Source organism: Pipistrellus kuhlii, unplaced genomic scaffold (genome assembly GCF_014108245.1).
Source record: "Pipistrellus kuhlii isolate mPipKuh1 unplaced genomic scaffold, mPipKuh1.p scaffold_m20_p_8, whole genome shotgun sequence".
NCBI lineage: Eukaryota > Metazoa > Chordata > Mammalia > Chiroptera > Vespertilionidae > Pipistrellus > Pipistrellus kuhlii.
In genome coordinates, this window is record NW_023425584.1 from 25,540,013 (window position 1) to 25,559,362 (window position 19,350).

The following is a 19,350-nucleotide window of genomic DNA, read 5'->3' on the forward strand; positions in this document are numbered from 1 at the left end:
TACATAAAGGACTTCTACAATTAAACAATTTAAAAAAAAAAACACAATTAAAAATGGGCAGCCCTAACCAGTAGACTCAGTGGATAGAGCATTGGTCCCAGGTTCGATTCCGGTCAAGGGCATGTACCTTGGTTGCAGGAGGGTGTGTGCAGGAGGCAGCTGAATGATGTTTCTCTCACATCGATGTTTTTTACACTCTATCCCACTCCCTTCCTCTCTGTAATAAATATATTAAAAATAAAAATAAAAATGGGCAAAGGATTTGAATAGACATTTCCCCAAAGAAGATATACGATGGCCAATAAGCACATGGAAAGATGCTCAACATACCCTAGCCAGGTAAGTCAGTTGTTGGAGCCTGGTCCCACAGACCAAAAGGTTTCCAGCTGTTTCCCATTGGGCACAACCTGGGTTGTGGGTTTGATCTCAGATCCGACACAAACGGGAGATAACCATTGATATTTTTGTCGTTCCTCTCTCTCAAATCAATAAACATATGATTGAGTAAGGATTTTTTTTTAAGATGCTCAATATTACTAATCATCAGGGAAATTCCAATCCTAACTCCAATGAGATAATATTTCATACCTATTAGGATGACTATTATTTAAAACAAAACAAAGCAGCCTTCGCCGGGTAACTCAGTTGGTTAGAGTGTCATCTCAATAGGCCAAGTTTGCGGGTTCCATCCCCAGTCAGGGCACACACAAGAATCAACCAATTAATGAATAAATAAGTGAAACAACAAATTGATGTTTCCTTTTCTCTCAAAATACATATACAGAAAATAACAAGCACTGGCTAGAATGTGGAGAAAATGGAACCCTTGTGCAATGCAATGCCGGTGGGAAGGTAAAGCTGCTGTAAAGAACAGTATGGTGGTTCCTCAAAAAATTAAATTAAATCGTATCATGTGATCCAGCTATTCCACTTCTATTACCCAAAGAACTGAGAGCAGGGACTGGAACAGATATTTGTATACCCATGTTCACAGAAGCATATTCACAACAGTAAAAAGGTAGAAGCAATCCAAGTGTTCTTCAATAATGAATAGACAAAATGATAAATGTATAGAATGGTTTTCGACACATGCTATAAATATGAATCTTGAAGACATTATGCTAAATGAAATAAGCCAGTCACAAAAGTAGAAATACTGTATGATTCCACTTATTTGATATACCTAGATTAGTCAAATTCACCAGAAAAAAAGTAGAAATGTAGTTGCTATGGGGTGGGGAAGGGAAGCTGGGATATTACTCTTTAATGGGAATAGTTTTCATTTGGGAAGACCAAAAAGTTCAAGGGATGGCTGGTGATGATGATTACATAACAATGTCAATGTACTTAATGCCACTCAACTGTACACTTTCAAATAGTAAATTTAATCTTATATATATCTTAACACGACTTTTAAAAAAATGATTAAAATGGTCATTTTTATGGGATGTGCATTTTACCACAAGTAAAAAACAACAACACAAAACTTGCTATCAATCTAACTGTCCTCACTACAATCTGTTAAACACATCAAACTTACCTTGGCAAATTAATAAAATGTTTCTCCTGTTTAATTCTTTAGTCTTTAGGGCTAATCCATAAGGATACACTTGGCCTTTCTCTTTTTAAAATTGCACACTAATGCAGGTGAATCAAACCATAAGGATACAGTGGAATATCTACTTTTTTAAAAACTGATTTCAGAGAGGAAGGAAAATACGGATGTGAAATAGATATATTGATCATTGCCTCCTGAAGGAGCCCAACTGGGAATCTAACTCACAACGTAGATATGTGCCCTGACGGGGAGTCAAATCCACAACCTTTTGGTGCGCAGAATGATGCTCCAACCAACTGAGCCACACCGACCAGGGTGGGATATCTACTTTAAAAAACAACAACACCCAAGCCAAAACCGGTTTTGCTCAGTGGATAGAGCGTCAGCCTGCGGACTGAAAGATCCCAGGTTTGATTCTGGTCAAGGGCATGTACCTTGGTTGCAGGCACATCGCCAGTGGGAGGTGTGCAGGAAGCAGCTGATCGATGTTTCTAACTCTCTCTCTCCCTTCCTCTCTGTAAAAAAATCAATAAAATATATTTTAAAAACAACAACAACAAAAACACACCACTACCCTAGTCGAAACCGGTTTGGCTCAGTGAATAGAGCATCGGCCTGTGGACTGAAGGGTCCCAGGTTCGATTCCGGTCAAGGGCATGTACCTTGGTTGCGGGCACATCCCCGGTGGGGGATGTGCAGGAGGCAGCTGATTGATGTTTCTCTCTCATGGATGTTTCTGACTCTCTGTCCCTCTCTCTCTTTTTCTCTGTGCAAAATTAATAAAATATATTTTAAAAACAAAACAAAACATCCCTTCTAATACTGAATACAGCATCCATTAAGTTGGGGGGGGGGGGTGGAACCCAACACAGAGAATTAAAGTATGTGAAGTGTAGAAAAAACAAAATGTGCTCTTTGTCAGCCTAGCAAACAAAAAAGAGCCTTATGTACAACTTCCCGTTCTTCTTACTTTATACTTTAGGTAAAGTTGGCCAGAAAAGTAAACCGGTCAGTCATCATAAGGAAATAAATTTCATTCACAGGAACCATACACTGTCAGTAACTACCAATAGAATAGCATACATTAATTTTTACAAATCAATTAGAGTGTAACAATATTGCAAAACAAGTGTTTCCATAATGGCAAGTTGGTGCAAAGCTGGGTATATGCCTTTATCAGTGGTTTTAATATTTCTAATTCTTTAAAAATTAATAATGACAAGGCCTAAACTTTTCAAGTAAGTTCAATTACAAAATTATGTTCTATGCTTAATGATAAACCTTTGGTTTCCTTAAAATATTGATCTTCATGACATCACCAATTTTATTAATTAATATAAAACTTTTCCAACATGGTCAGCTATGGATTACATGGATTATATATGGATTAAATGCTTAGAGATAGGCATTTCTTAAGCAACTAATTCATTCATTGATACAATGCATCAGAAAAGAAACAGTAAACAGTACAAGCTAGCAGGTAGGATTAACTAGAATGGGAGTCATGTGACCTATTTTCTATTACAAATTACCGTAGCTGTGTGATCCTGAGTAAGTCACTTAGCTAACTGGTTCTCAAACTTCTGAGGCTTTACCTAGGGTCCTGACATGAAGTTTCCAAATTTGATATTTTGTCAAATACATATATGTTAAAAATTCATTTTGCAACAGTAGGAAGGAAATTATCTCAAAATAAAAAAACAAGTGGGGAAAAAACAGCTTTATAAGATATTCACTACATTGTCTTAGTATTTTTTTTTTTTTTTAGAGAGAGAGATCTAATTTGTTGTTCCACTTATTTATGCATTCATTTGTTGAGTCTTGCATGTGCCCTGACCAGGAATCAAACCTGCAAACGTGGCCTATCAGGATGACACTCCAACCAAATGAACTACCTGGTCAGGGCCTCCTTGCTTTTCTCATTTTACTTTAGATCTATGAAAACTTCAACAGGGACTAAGCAAACATATATTGGAGAAACAGCATTTGTAACCAAAACCTTTGCCTATTTCTTAATCTGAGGAAGCAAAATAGGATTCCGTACTGAATTCAAATCCTAGTTTTACCACTAGTAGCTGTGTAACAGTTTAAGTTTTTTTTTTTTTTAATTCATCACTTCTCTGAGCCTACATTTATTTGTCTATAAAAATGTAGATATATACCTACCTCAAAGGGATGTTGAAACGATTAAATAAAATAACGAAAGTATCTAGTACGGTACAGGCATTTAATAAGCATTCAATAAATGGAAGCAGTTACCTAAAAATGAGATGAGATAGAATTATCACCAAGATTCTATGACTTTATAGACAAGCAACAGGAGAGGGAAATTGTAAATAAATAAGGTCCAAAAAGACAGATATATTGAAATAGTTCACTTATAGTGGGTTAAAAAAAAGAAAAGAAACTCATTTCTTATGACTTTGGATTCTGTAGGAAGGTAAAATTGGACACACACAAAAAATTGGTAGACTCATTTCTTTGCACTTGCCAACTCAATACTTACACTTTTAAAAAATGTTTTGCTTTCTTTAAAGCAACATATTTTATTTATCTTATCTTCATCACTGAATCAGAAGGCTAGAATTGATTTTTAGAGGGCATCTAATACATCATCACTCTACTACCAGATAGACTCAGAAAGGAATGTCTTTAAACTCATCCCCAATAATTCATTAATACGTTCTGTATCACTTTGTTTACATAAAAAAATCTAAATCCTTCTCAAATTTACCATTTAAAAATCTCATATGAATAGTATGTTATCTTTTGTGTAACAGTGGGAAAAATAAAAATACTTATTTATATTTCCTTAAAGAAATTCTCAAAGAATACACAAGATACTTGGGAGCAGGGGTAAGATCAAGACTTTGAACTGTATTTGTCTTTATTTTACTTTGACTTATGAACTATATGAATGTAATCATTTATCAAAATGTACTAAATAACTACCAAAAACACCCCCAAAAACACATCTGTAAACTTCAAGTTTCACAATAGGTTTTCCTCCACCCATACCAAGTGTTTTGACCCACCATTTATGTAACCATACTCATTAACACATCATTTTATATGTAAAGTCTTTAGGCTTTACAGAATGAAACTTGTGTAAGGTTGATACTCATGCTATAAAAAGTCATTACAGTTAATAACATGCAACTTTTCCTTTAATAAATATCTCCAATATTTCAAATATTTGCTCTCTAGAATACAAAGTTCTATTTCCTATATCTCGCTTCTGATAATAACTTGTGGAATAAAGCCCTTCTCCCTTGGACAAAGTCCCCATAAAGGTTTTTTAGAAATTCACTTTCTTGACAATAAATAAAAATTTCAAAGATATAGTACTGCCTGTTTGGAATGACTCAATTGGTTGAGCATCGTCCTGTGCACTGAAAGGGTGGCCAGTTTGATTCCTGATTGGGGCACACTGATGTTTCTATTTCTTTCTCTCTCTCCCTTCCTCTCTGAAAATCAACAAAAATATAAACAAACATCTATGAAAATTAAGATTTTGGTTTTATTCATCAAATGCCAGTTCAGTGAGTGCTTCTTGGAGATCATTATCTATGGTCTGGAAATTCAAAGGCAATATTATGGGAGAAGACAGCTCATTCTGTCAGGCAGAAAAAAGGCAAGAAATTTGCTTGGGCAAATTTCACTCACAAAGGCATAGACTGTACCTTCCCACATGTACTATACAGCAGATATTAGATACTCCTCAAATTTTTTTCTTTATGTGATATAGGAGAAACAGGACATAACAAAATTTCCTTTCTCCACAGGTTAAGAAAGAATCTATATAGACACTGGGCATCATCTTAGATCAGTCTCTGAGTATCCTAGAAATCTCCACTCAAAAATGAGGTCTATGTATACTTAATACCTAAAACCTTTTTAAGCACAGAAAACTGAAGTAAATAGGAGAGTAAGTGAGGGGTTCTTCTACCATTAGCCTAATTGGGTATAAGAATTGTAAATAAATAATTTCTATAATAAACATCAAAACAAGACAAAAGGTACCCAGCCAGTGTGGCTCAGTGGTTGAGAAGCAACCTATGAACCAGGAGGATAGTTCGATTCCCAGTCACAGCACATGCCAGGGTTGTAGACTCAATCCCCAGTGAAGGGAGTGCAGCTGACCAATGATTCTCTCTCATCATTTTTTCTATCTCTCTCTCCCTCTCCCTTCCTCTTTCTGAAGTCAATAAAAAACATATTTAAAAAAATAACAATTTCACCTCAGGAAATCTGCGGGGATAAGGTTGCATAAAGCAATACCCATAATATAGCTCATTCAAAAAGAATGAATAATAGAATTCTTTCTGAAACAATTGGTGCTGATCTCTGTTTGTGCTCAACATTGAAATTCGGTACACACACACACACACACACACACACAAGGTGTGGATTCTGCTCATAGCTTTAACCACCTGGTATGCAGACTCTAAGTGAAATTCTGTGTTTGTGTGTCTACCTCTGAAATTTAAGAATAGCACTTATTGTGTAAAAACTAATGAGTGACCATTTATCTCACCTGTGATAATTAAAAATAGTCCAGAAAATCAAGGATATCATCTTTCTGTCACTCTTAGACCAAAGCAGACCTTTTCAGTCTCTTTTAAAGTTTCAAAGAAAAATAAGTCAAAAGATGTTCCCATTTTATTTTATAGATAAAAAGTATATGTGTTCTAGGCTCATCTCTCATCAAGTTTCATCAAAGATACAGACATTCAAGGGACTAACTCCCTTACAACCCACACAGTGGTTCTTCCAAAGCAAAATGTTGGGGTCAGAATGTATGAAGGTTTTAAATCTAAAGGAATCCCTGTTTAGATCTAGAATGTAAAGTAGTGAACTAACTGTATTCGGCAACCCACAAATACAGTTTTCCTATTCCTCTCAAATACAACAGCCACAACACTGGTACACAGAGAAATCCCTGTACTTTAGCACCAAGATCAGAGGTTAAAATAATTGGTCATAAGGGATGAACTAGGCATCCTAGAACCCAAATAGAGTACTCTGAGCACTTAGAACAGTCACCATGGTACAATACTAGAGCCAAGCCATAATCAAGGGGGAAAGTACACATATAAAATATCTCCTTTCCCCCCTAGAGCCCAAAAATTGATGCCTATCACCCTAGGTTGTTCAGACCTTAAAAAGGCCCGGGACACACGTAAGAGTTAAAAGAAGTACCTGATTACTAATTTCCCTCACTTCAAAGGATGTCCATAGGATGCCTCACTTTCTCCACGCCTAAAAATCTCGAGTTCAGCTACCCTGCTACTCTGCAGTTTTGTACGGGAACTTCCTTTTCCTAATTTCACTAAAGGTCCCAAGGTGTAAGACTCACGTGATGGTTCAGGGTCAAGTCAGGAAGCTCCTTAAACACTCACCTGCCTCAAACTAAATAAGGGAACCAATAACCCGACTTCGATACACAGGTAAAAGCCTGAGGCAAATAAATGTCCAATCCCTCAACTTTAGGGAGAGGCTATGTAGCAGAAATGCTCTGTGAGCCGGCTAGCTCTGCCTCCGATCTCTGCCCCAGTCTCTCTGTCTCGCTCTCAGTACCAAGGGCAGAGACTCTGGCAAGACCCCGCCCCCCCCCCACCCCCCCAACTCCAAAGCGGGGTAGGCGGGAGGTAAGCCTGGCCCGGCGAGTCCCCGGTTCCCGCGCGAAGCTCGGAGTCCACAGGGCTCCCCATTGTGGGTCTACGGAGGCGACGGGAACCGGTCCGGCTCGAACCGCGGGCTGAAGAGTAAGCTGAGGGAGCAACTAGGCCCGCGCCGATGCCACTGCCGCCCCGGAGCCGATCGCTGTCAGAGGACTCCGCCCGGGCAGCGGGAGGGTGGCCCCAGCCCTGTACCAGCCCCAGAGCTTCCATGCCCCATGTTGTGTGAGAAGTGGGGGGTCCTGGAACCGTACCTCTGACACTTCGTCCTCGTCGCTGCCAGAGGCACCACCTCCACCCCCGGTCCTCAGCACGGCAGCCGCCAACTTGAAATCCAGCGCCGCGTCCCCTACGCCCGCGCCGCCGCCGCCGCTGCCGCCGCTGCCGCCGCCGCCACCGACTCCCGGGGCAGGCCCAGCCTCCCCAAAGAGTCTTACGGTGCGGATCCCCAGCCCGACCCCTCCCGGCGGAGGCGGCTCCGAGGCCCCGGCTGGGGCGGATCGCGGAGCCACAGAGTCCAAGTCCTCCTCAAAGGAGGTGCCGCCGCCTCCGCCGTCGGTCAGCATGCTTCGCACGCGGAGCCGGATTCACTGCAAAGTCACTCGCGGCCGCCGCCGCCGCCGCGGATCCCGAGAACGAGAGAAGCAGCAGAAGGAAGAAGCGTCTCCTTCCCCCCGTCCCAGTAGCGCCACTAACTTCTCACCGCCTAACCTGCTGCCTCCCGCCCCCCACACTCGCCACTGGCCACAGCGCCAAAGAGGCTGCAGCTCATTGGCCAAAGCCACCTGTCGCTCAGGCTCTTCGTCACGCGCCGCTCGCTGGCTCGGGGCCCCCAAGCTGCGTTGACCCGCGCAGGCCTAGGCGGTTGCGAACTCCCGCCTTCTAGTCCCCGCGCGCTGACTTCCGGTCTTTTTCTACGTCGATTGGTCAAATCCTCTGGCTATCGCGTCACGACCTTAAAGTGGATTAGTTGGCCTTGTGGTCAGTCATAGTGACCCCTGACAGCGGGAGACTTCATTGGCGTTGTCAAGTGTCGGTCACTGTGTCACAGGACGTCGCGTGGTACCATTGGTCTGTAAGGGCACTATTCACCCCGCCCCCATCTGAGGTGACGGGAAAGGGTTGGGGAATTTCCACTTTTGATAAAAATGAAGGCTGAGGTGACGACTTGCAAGAATTGGTGAGATCTGGGGTAGAATTCGCCATGCGCTCAGGAAGCTCCTACGTCAGGTGAGTGAGAGGCGCGGAGAGAACGCAGCTCCCACCTGTCGCTCTGCGCCAGGAGCGGAGACCACGGCCGGAGGTTCGCTGCACCGGGATTGGAGGGAAGAGTAGTCAGTCTCAGCGAGGCCCCACCTTCCCGCCGGGCCCTGGTTGGAGGAGCAGAGCGTCAGTCACTAGAGCGGTAGCTCTGCTGGGACAGGTGAGGCTGCCTCCTCCAAACTCTGCCTCCGGCTCTCCGGGGCCGGAGTAGGGAAGTTGTGAGAGGTGAGGGTCAGGGCCGGTCCTCCCGCGCCTCCGGCCTCTCGGAACGGTGCCCGCCGCGAGGACTTGAGGAGTGTGTGGAGGCTGCTTGGGATGGCCGCCTGGAGACGATTCGGCCCCCGCGCGTGCCCGGGACGTGGCAGTTCTACAACCTGCGGGCGGGATCGCCCCCCGGGGCCGCGTCCTCCCGCTGCGTGGAAGGCAGCGGGCCTGAGGGCTGGACAGCGCCAAGCCTCAGGACTGGGAACTGTCCCGCGGACCGAGGGGAAAGGCACCATGTGAGCGCGGGGCCGAACGCAGGGCTTCACACAGAGCGCGGGTTCTAGAACAGTTCCGAGTTCTGGGGCCGCCGCTCGTTTGCGTGTGACCTCCGGGCGTTCGTTGTTTCATCTCGGTGACTTAGAGTTCGTTCATCAGTAAAATGCAGGTCATGTTCATACCTCCCTCACTGGGTGTTGTGAAGACAATTGGATAATAACATGAGGCGCTTAGCAAAGTGTCAAACTTACAATAAAAACTCATTTATTTTTATTTTTTTTGTTAGCTACTCTTCGGTTCTCCACCTATCCCTGAGTCCTGCGGATCAAACTGATTCTTGTCAGATCTCTGTGGTGCAATAGAAGGCTAGCTGAGGAAGGGGTCTTGTCCCTTCTAAGGAACGCTGCCTCTCTATTTTTTTTTTTTTTAATCTCCTTTGCAGATAAAGAGGGGTTTAAAAAGGCTCATGCTCCATCGAATCCTATGATCAAAGATCACAAGAAAGACCCTTGGTGAAATTTGTATTTGTATGGCAAACGTCCTTTGACCCGGAGAATGGTCCGTATGATACTTAGCCAACGGAGACGGGCTAAAAGCAAAGGATTTGGCATTGTCACCTCTTTTGCAACTTTAACAAAGGACTTTGTATTGATTGTGCAATATTTAATATTTCACTCCCCTTGAACTGGAATCTGAAAATTCTGTAAAGAATATAATGGTGTTTTGGTGTGTTTTTTTTAACGACTTTAAAAAGGATTCTGCCTAACCTTTATTTAAAGAACATTTTGAAGATGGTAAAAATTTCTTTGGTTTGGTAATTGCTCATTTGGCATTTTACATGCAAAAAAAAAAAAAAGGACTTTTCTATGAGCAGAGCATGTTAGGTAAATGTTCTCTCTAGTTAATGAGTTGTAAAAAATGGGAAAAGAGTCTTGTACCTTTTCTGGAAAACTATTTTGATGTAAATGCCAAGTACACACTAGCTGTAGTTAGAATTTGTGGTACTTAATTAGCCTATATCGTCAGTGCTGTTTAAGTTTTTAAGGCCATGTGTAGTCACAACCCAAACTAATAACACCAACAAAAGAAACCCAGCACTGCCCATCCCACTTCAAAGCTGGATTATCCAGAATTGGTATGGATACAGCCTTAGGCAAAAACAGGTATTGACTGGTGCAACATTACAAAGGAACTATTTGTCATTCCTACCACTAATACAAAAATAATTTCTGATGCAAGTCCCTGAACAAATAAATTAAATTCTTTAAATAAATGTAATGAAACAAGGGAGAGGAAATTTAGGTATATATATTTTTTCCAGTATGAGACAAAAATATTCTCTCAGTATATTAAAAAATACTCTTCAACTCAATATCTAGCACCCAACCCTGATGATAGTCTGGAAAACATGATTGAGCAATAATCTTTTTTTTTTTAATATATTTTATTGATTTTTTTACAGAGAGAAAGAGAGAGGGATAGAGTTAGAAACATCCATGAGAGAGAATCATGGATCAGCTGCCTCCTGCACACGCCCTCCTGGGGATGTGCCCGCAACCAAAGTACGTGCCCTTGACCGGAATCAAACCTGGGACCTTTCAGTCCGAAGGCTGACGCTCTATCCACTGAGCCAAACCGGTTTTGGCTTGAGCAATAATCTTATTTTCTCCTGGATCTTTACCTAAAACTTTGTCAGTAGTTTGACAGTAAGTATGGATGTTAGGAATTGCTAATCTCCTAGATTTAGTGACTGCTATATAAGGTTTGTATTTAAAATGATTTAATATTTCCTTATATATCACATTTATGTGGTTCTACAGATGTGAAAAATAACTGGTGAATATAAAAAATTGCACTCCATGTATTGAATGTAAAATATCAATAAGTATTAGTGTGATTCGGTACGTAATCTTAGTTTTGATGTGTTAAGATGATATTTCCTTAAAAAAAAAAAAGTAATACACTGATTTTTCAAATGTTTAATAAGTTGTAGAAAGAAAAATCCTGCCAAAACTGGTTTGGCTTAGTGGATAGAGTGTCGGCCTGCGGACTGAAAGGTCCCAGGTTCGATTCCGGTCAAGGGCATGTACCTTGGTTGCGGGCACATCTCCAGTAGGGGGTGTGCAGGAGGCAGCTGATCGATGTTTCTCTCTCATCGATGTTTCTGACTCTCTGTCCCTCTCCCTTCCTCTCTGTAAAAAATCAATAAAATATATTTTAAAAAAGAAAAAAAAGAAAAATCCTTCTTAAGAAAGTATTTTTGTTAGAAAAGAGCATTAGAATAACTGTTTTCCTTTAGAAAATGAGTAAGAATATTTATTAAGGTAGAACTGTAATTTGTCTCAGAATACTCTCTTCCACCCTGGTGGGTTTGGCTCATTTGGTTGGGCGTGGTCCCATGCACAGAAAGGTTGGCAGTTCAATTCCCAGCCCAAGTTCTGAGTTAGGACCCCAGTTAGGAGGCAATCCATCAATGTTTCTCTCTCTCCATCAATGTTTCTCTCTCTGTATTTCTCCCTCTCCCTTCCTTCCCTTAAAATCAATTAAAATGTATTTTAAAAGTTGAATTCCTGAAAGCATTAAAACACACACACACACACAACACTTTTCTAAACATCTTTCCCATAGGAAGGAAAAGGAAAAGGGAAACATTATATAAACCAAGAATTTTTAAAACTTCTGAGGTAATAAAAGACTAAATTCCTCATAAGAAATATGAGATTGACAAACTAAATTATACAGACAGGGACTTTAGCTACAGATAGGTCTCTCATTTCAATTTGCATTTCCTCAAGATACTTAATTTCTGCATGTCAGTCCATCTCAGTTCAGTCTGTTTACATAAAGAATGGAGGTTAAGTAAACCAACAAATTTGTTGTACTTGGATATTATGTCACTTAATCTTTATAATAACCCTACCAAGATTTCACCCATTTTATAAATGAGAAAATTTAAACTCCAAAAAGGTTAAATAACTTACCCAAGCTTATAAATCCATTGTATGGAATAGCTAGGATTGAATTTAGTTTTGCCTCACCTCAAAACACATGCTCTTCCCACTTCTCACATTGATTTCATGTTACCATCCATGGCAAAGGAACTTTGTCAATCAAGTAATCAGATTTAATACTCTAAACATTATAGCCTTCTTATAAACACGCTAATTAACAGTGTAGTTGGAGTTAACCCTAACTATTACCACATTTGCTATCTTTCTCCTTTTTTAACATTTGGATACATTTAACTTATCTTCTCATTTACCCAACTATATTGTGTTTTTTACACCATGTAATTTCATATTTAAAAATCTAAATAGTTGCCCTAGCCAGTTTGGCTCAATAGATAGAGCGTCGGCCTGCAAGCTAAAGGGTCCCAAGTTCAATTTCAACCAAAGGCACATATTTGGGTTGCAGGCTCAATCCCCAGTGTGGGTGTGCAGGAAGAAGCCAATCAATGATTCTCTCTCATTGTTGATGTTTCTATCTCTCTCTCCCTCTCCCTTCCTCTCTGAAATCAATAAAAAATATATAAAAATTTAGCAAAATATAAAGTTAATGTTTTCACATGGTTCAAATTTTAAGAATTTAAAGAATATGATAAAGGAATCTTTTACATTGCCCACTAAATACGCAGATTCCCTTTCATAAGAAAACTATATTATTATGGCCGAGACTGGTTTGGCTCAGTGGATAGAGCGTCGGCCTGCAGACTGAAGGGTCCCTGGTTTGATTCTGGTCGGAGGCATGTACCTTGGTTGTGGGCACATCCCCAGTAGGGGGTGTGCAAGAGGCAGCTGATCGATGTTTCTCTCTCATCAATGTTTCTAACTCTCTATTCCTCTCTCTTCCTCTCTGTAAAAAAAAACACAATAAAATATATATTTTAAAAACTATATTATTATGCTATTAAATATCATTCTAGAGATTTAATACATATATAAGCAATTCTGTACATGTTAATTTACTTTTTTCCTTTTTAGCACAGGCAACAGCATACTATACACACTTTTGTATCTTGCTTTTTGTCACCTAATTTATTCTAGAGGTATTCCATATTAGTATTTAGAGAACTCTGTCATTCTTATTTTCTGCTTCATATTATTCTGTTGACTGATTATGCCATTTATTTGTCCAGTTCTGTAATAATGGACATTTAGATTGTTTCTCTTTTTTGGGGGGGTGGTATAATAAACAATGCTACAGATATCTAACTTTCTAACTTACTCTCTAACCTCCAGGAAGCACTTGTGGTAATTAACGGCTTTTCTCTTTCTGCTTTTAAGATTCTGTCTGTCTTTAACCTTTTGCATTGTAATTATGATGTGTTTTGGTGTGGGCCTTTGGGTTCATCTTGTTTGGGACTCTGCCTGGACTTGTATGTCTATTTCCTTTATCAAGTTAGGGAAATTTTTCTATCATTATTTTTGCAAATAGGTCTTTAATTGCTTGCTTTTGCTCTTCTCCTTCTGGTACCCTTATGATGTGAATGTTGATTCACTTGATGTTATCCTAGAGGCTTTTTACACTGTCTTCATTTTGGAGGGATAATTTTTTCTTTTTGCTGTTCTGATTGGATATTTTTTGCTTCCTCGTATTCCAAATCGATGATTTGATTCTCAGCATTCTCTACTCCATTGTTGATTCCCTGTAAATTATTCTTCACTTTAGTTAGTATGTCTGTAATTTCTGACTGGTTCTTTTTTATGGTTTCTATGTCCTTTTCCATGCTATTGAAGTTCTCACTAAGTTCCTTGAGCATTCTTATAACCATTGTTTTTTGTTTTGTTTTGTTTTGATGTGTTTTTTATTGACTTTTTAGAGAGAGAGGAAGGGAGAGGGATAGACAGAAACACTGATAAGAAACATCATTGACTGGCTGCTTCCTGCACGCCACCCACAGGGGACTGAGCCCACAACCCATGTACGTGCCCTGACTGGGAATCAAACCAGTGGCCTCCTGGTTCCTGAGTCGATACTCAACCAGGGAGCCACACCAGTGGGGTATAGCTATTGTTTTGAACTCTGTATCAGGTAGTTTCCTTGCCTCCATTTCATTTAGTTCTTTTTCTGAAGATTTCTCCTGTCCTTTCACTTGGGACCTGTTTCTTTGTCTCTGCATTTTGGCTGCTTCTCTATGTTTCTCTGTATTAGATAGAATTGATCTATCTCCCATACTTGGTAGAGTGGCCTTGTGTAGTAGGTGGCACAGCCTCCCCAGTCACCCAAACTGGGTGCTACAGATGCACCCCTGTGTGAACTGTGTGCACTGTCCTTAATTGCTGTTGGCATCACTGGGAAGAATTGATCCCATGGGGGATCAGCTGTGAAGACCATCTGCAACTACAATGAAGGAGCTTCTGTGTAGGAGTTGACCCTATAGAGCAAGACTTGTTTCAGTGGGGCTTTGGTGCTTACTGAGTCCGCCCCTTGAGTGTGTTTCTCAAGATGGTATGGTGGTATGGTGGTAATCTGGCATGGTCTAAAGCTACCTACTGGGTACACTGGCTCTGGGCTCCTGGGAAGTGCAAGGTCAGCCACTGCCTATGCCCTGCCTGAGTCCACCTGGCACATGCTAAAGAGCAATCTGCAGATGGTTGCTATTTGCGCTGGGCTCAGAAGTGCCCAGGAGAGGCCAAGCTGCAAACCAAGGCTGACTGCAACTAGTTCCAGGTCTAGGGCCACGTAGCAAGAGGTATAGAGTATGTAGAGGCTGGATGCTGTTTGAGAGATTTTTAGGAAGTCTGAAGCATGAGACAAGAGGGGCCAGTTTTATGGAAAAGCCACTGGAAATGGGTTGGGTAGGCCTGCAAGTTGAGTAGGGTGGGATATTAGAATCACCAGGGCAGGGGGAATAATGTGAGCCAGGTTGGTGGAGTTTCAGATATGGTGCTCACCTGTTAGCTCTGTTGGGAGATCTCAGAAAAGAACAATGGCCTCTGCCAGCACTTTTGTCTAGCTCTCTCCCTAATGCCAGACAATTTAGTTCCAACCCCATGTGTCCCTGGTTCCTTTTGAACTACTGCCCCAGCACTGGAGCTCAGAGAGAGTGAGTCCAAGTAAGTCTATGCATGGGCCCTTCGAGAGGAATTGCCTGGGACTCCAACAGCCCTCCATCTTAGCCACAATGCTCACTGGTTTTAACAGCCAGAAATTATGGGAACTTCTTTCCATGGCACTGGAACCCTGGCCTGGGGTCCTGGTATGGATGTGGGACCAGCCTGTTCTGCATTTCTGCCCCTTCTATTATACAAGTCTCAGTGTGGCTTCTTTAAATCCCTAATTGTAGGATTTTCATTCATCTAGATTTCAGGTGGTTCTGAGTGGCAGTTATTCTATAGTTTAGTTATAATTTTGATGTGGTAGTGGGAGGGTTCCAGTACCACATTTACCTATGCCACTATCTTGATTGGAAGTTCAGTTTTGCAATTTTTAAATCTGTTAATTCAACTAGCATTTATTCAATTCCTGCACTGTGTCAAGAGCTTCAGAGAAAATGTAAAAGAATCAGAATATTTCACGTATTTCTTTCCTGTTACATTGATTAATGTACTTATTGACTGATGATTAGATTGAAAGACTACACATGAATAATGGAGAATAGTCTTAAACAACAGAAAATCTAATTCAAGACAGTATAACTATTTTTACAGTATTGAACAAATGGTAACTAAAAGAGAAATCTAAATGGGTGAGTTTATTTATTTTTATTTCTTAAAATATATTTTATTGATTTTTACAGAGAGGAAGGGAGAGGGATAGAGTTAGAAACATCGATCAGTTGCCTCCAGCACGCCCCCCACTGGGGATGTGCCCGCAACCAAGGTACATGCCCTTGACCAGAATCGAACCTAGGACGCTTCAGTCTGCAGGCTGACGCTCTATCCACTGAGCCAAACCGGTTAGGGCTGGAGTGAGATTGTTTAGGAAAAGCTTTGATTATGATCATTTTGATCTAGGACACTGCCTGAGGGAAATAAAGGAGAAAAAGCATTCCAAATGGAAAAGGAATGTTAGGAATAATGACAAAGAATGAAAGTCTTTATATTCTGTGTCAGGTAAAAAGTCTAAGTTGGTTAGTATAGAGAAATTGGAAATGGGATTAAAGAGAAATTTAGTTACATAAATGTTGAATACTGGACTGAAGGCTTTCAGTTTGGTTCAATAGGCCACCTACTATAGGTGTTGAAAAGCAAAGTTACCAAGATAAAAATTGTTAAAAGAAGATTATGATTTTTTGTTGTTTTGGCTACGTTGTATGAGTTTGGTTGGAACAAGGAGACACTGGAGTCTAGGAAACAAGCAATCTTGCTATTGCTCTTAGTCCAGGTGTGAGGTAATGAAGGCCTGGATCAGAACAGTGGCTATCACAATGCAGAAAAAGGAGCTGTCAGCAAGTATAAAGAATCATCATGATTTGGTGCCTGATTAAGTGTGGGGAACAAAGGAGTATAAGAGCAAAAGTTACTCCAGAGAAATCAATCAAACTTTCTGAAGAGAAATGTAGCTTTGTATATCAAGATCCTTTCTTTAAATTTTTATTTCCACCTATTAGAATGGCTAAAATCCAAATAAATGATAATATCAATTGCTGGCAAGGATGCAGAGCAATAGGAACTCTCATTGCTGGTGAGAATGCAAAATGGTGCAGCCACTATAGAAGAGAGGTTGGAGATTTCTTTATATTTTATTTTATTTGTTTATTTATTTTTATTTCAGGGAGGAAGGGAGAGGGAGAGAGAGAAATAGAAACATCAATGATGAGAGAGAATCATTGCTCGGCTGCTTCCTGCACACCCCACACTGGCATAGAGCCCAAAACAGGGGCATATGGCCTGACCAGGAATTGAACTATGACCTCTGTGTCCATAGGTCAATGCACAAACACTGAGCCACACTAGCAGACCTGGGAATTTCTTATAAAGCTAAACATAGTCTTACTATACAATTCACAATTGCTCTCCTAGGTATTTACCCACTGATTTGAAAACTTATATATACTATTATATAATATTGTGCATGTGAATGTTTATAGCAGCTCTATTCTTAATCACCAAAACCTGATATTCTTCAATAAGTGGATAAACAAATTGTGTGGCAGCCACACAATGGAATATTATTCAGTAATTAAAAAGAATAAATTATTAAGCTATGCGAAGGTATAGATAAATTATTTTTAAATATATTTTATTGATTTTTTTTTACAGAGAGGAAGAGAGAGGGATAGAGAGCCAGAAACATCAATGAGAGAGAAACATCAGCTGCTTCCTGCACACCTCCTACTGGGGATGTGCCCGTAACCAAGGTACATACCCTTGACCGGAATCAAACCCAGGACTCTTCAGTTCACAGGTCGACACTCTATCCACTGAGCCAAAGCGGTTAGGGCGGTATAGATAAATTTTATTTTATTTTTAAATTTTTATTATTGATAGTATTACATATGTCCCCTTTTCCCCCACTACTACTCCTTACCCCAGGCCTATTGTCTGTGCCCATGGGTTATGCATATATGCTTACAAGTTCTTTGGTTGATCTCTTCCCACTCATCCAACCCCACCTTCCCTCTGAGATTGAACTTTATTTTTTAATTAAATTTATTGGTGTGACATTGATTAATAACACTATATGTTTCAAGTGTACAATTCTATGATACATCATAGTCTAGTCTCCCTTAGTTACCATATATTAACTCCCTTTGCCCTCTTCATCCATTCACTTTTGATAAATTTCATGCTATTGTGACATAGATGAATTTTAAATGTATATTGCTAATGGAAGAGGTCAGTCTGAAAAGGCTACATATTGTATGGTTCTATTTATACGATGTTCTGAAAAAGACAAAGCATGGTGTTGATAAACAGATCAATGACTGCAAGGGGTCTGGGTAGGGGAAGGGTTCAATATGTAAAATAGGATTTTTGGAGGCAGGGGGTGATAAAATTCTATATGGTATTATATTTTGTATGATATAGTAATGGTTAGTACATGATACTATGTGTTTGTCAAAAATCCATAGAACTTTATATGCAGTTTACTTTAATGTATAAAAATTAAAAAAAAATTAATAGATAGGGAATTCCAGAATGGAATGCAGACTATGAGAAAAGAATCTAATAATCTTACTTACTAAAAGAGAAACATGCAAATTAATCATCACTCAGCTATACCCACCAGCCAATCAGAAGTGATATGCAAATTAACCCAACAAAGATGGTGGTTAATTTGCATACACAGGCGCCAAGCGAGGGGGGAAGATGCTTGCATTCCACCCCACCCCTGGTCTCTCAGGGCCTCTGGGCAGCATGGGAAGATGGAGCCAGAGCAAAAAGGGCCAGAGTGGAAAGGTGGTGCAAGCAGCCAGGAAAAGGAAGGCCCACTCTAGCACGAATCTTCGTGCATCGGGCTTCTGTTTCTTGCATGAAACAATGTCACTGAAGGGACTAAAGGGAAAAGGTACTGACCTATGTAACTTTGAAAATCAGTGGTGGCTCTAAGACCAAAGGCAAACAGAGCAGCACATAAGAACTACCATAGCTGACAAAGTTGGTTCCCATAGGGATATGTATTAACACATCAGAAACCACTAGGTATGTGTACTAGAATTGAACAATTATGTAAGTGAATGGTGGGGGCTTAGTTTCTCACTATTGAAGTGGGAGATTACAAATAAACAAGTGAAAGAGGCTAGAATGATCCATGTGGTAATGGATTAGAGTTGGATGCCTCAGTATGAACTCATATGAAGTTAAATATGGTTACAAGTGGATACATGTAAAAACATGTATAGGTATGTCTATATACACAGATAATAAACACACATATTTTTCCTTGCTCTGTCAGTTGAGCAGACCTAGAAATAATGACACTCCAGTAGCAACATATATACTTTGCACCCAGATCTTAATTTTTAATATCATCCTATATAATAAATAGGTAATATGCAAATTTACCCTCACGACATCACATCACAAGATAGCCACCCCACGTCGTCACAAGATGGCCAGCAGGGGAGGGCAGTTGGGGGTGATTGGGTCAGCAGGGGAGCAGTTAGGTGCTAATCATGCTGGCAGAGGTGCAGCTAAGTGTCAACCAGGCCAGCGGGGGAGTGGTTAGGGGGTTATCAGGCTGGCAGGTAGAGTGGTTGGGGCAATCAGGCAGCCAGGCAGGTGAGTGGTTAGGAGCCAGCAGTCCCGGATTGTGAGAGGGATGTCGAACTGCCAGTTCAGGCTTGATCCCGATTGGGCCTACACTGGCAGTTGGACATCTCCCAAGGGGTCCCAGATTGGAGAGGGTACAGGCTGGGTTGAGAGACACCCCCTCAACCCCCTGTGCATAAATTTCATGCATCAGACCTTAGTTCTTCAATAA

General features: G+C 40.7%; 1 protein-coding gene and 1 long non-coding RNA gene across 12 annotated transcripts in view; one reads left to right on the forward strand and one right to left on the reverse strand.

Moving 5' to 3' along the window:
• Nucleotides 1-7,950, reverse strand: part of LOC118710974 (ankyrin repeat and KH domain-containing protein 1) — a 124,225-nt gene extending 116,275 nt beyond the window's left edge. For all 11 annotated transcript variants that reach the window (XM_045576908.1, XM_036423828.2, XM_045576907.1 and 8 more), the window contains exon 1: nucleotides 7,494-7,950. In XM_045576908.1, the coding sequence (XP_045432864.1) occupies nucleotides 7,494-7,805 (312 nt within the window). In that variant the 5' untranslated portion in view covers nucleotides 7,806-7,950. The remainder of the gene's footprint in view (nucleotides 1-7,493) is intronic.
• A 116-nt stretch (nucleotides 7,951-8,066) lies between these two features.
• Nucleotides 8,067-19,350, forward strand: part of LOC118710984 — a 37,365-nt gene continuing 26,081 nt past the window's right edge. The window contains exon 1 of the long non-coding RNA XR_006740734.1: nucleotides 8,067-8,469. This is a non-coding gene — a long non-coding RNA (uncharacterized LOC118710984). The remainder of the gene's footprint in view (nucleotides 8,470-19,350) is intronic.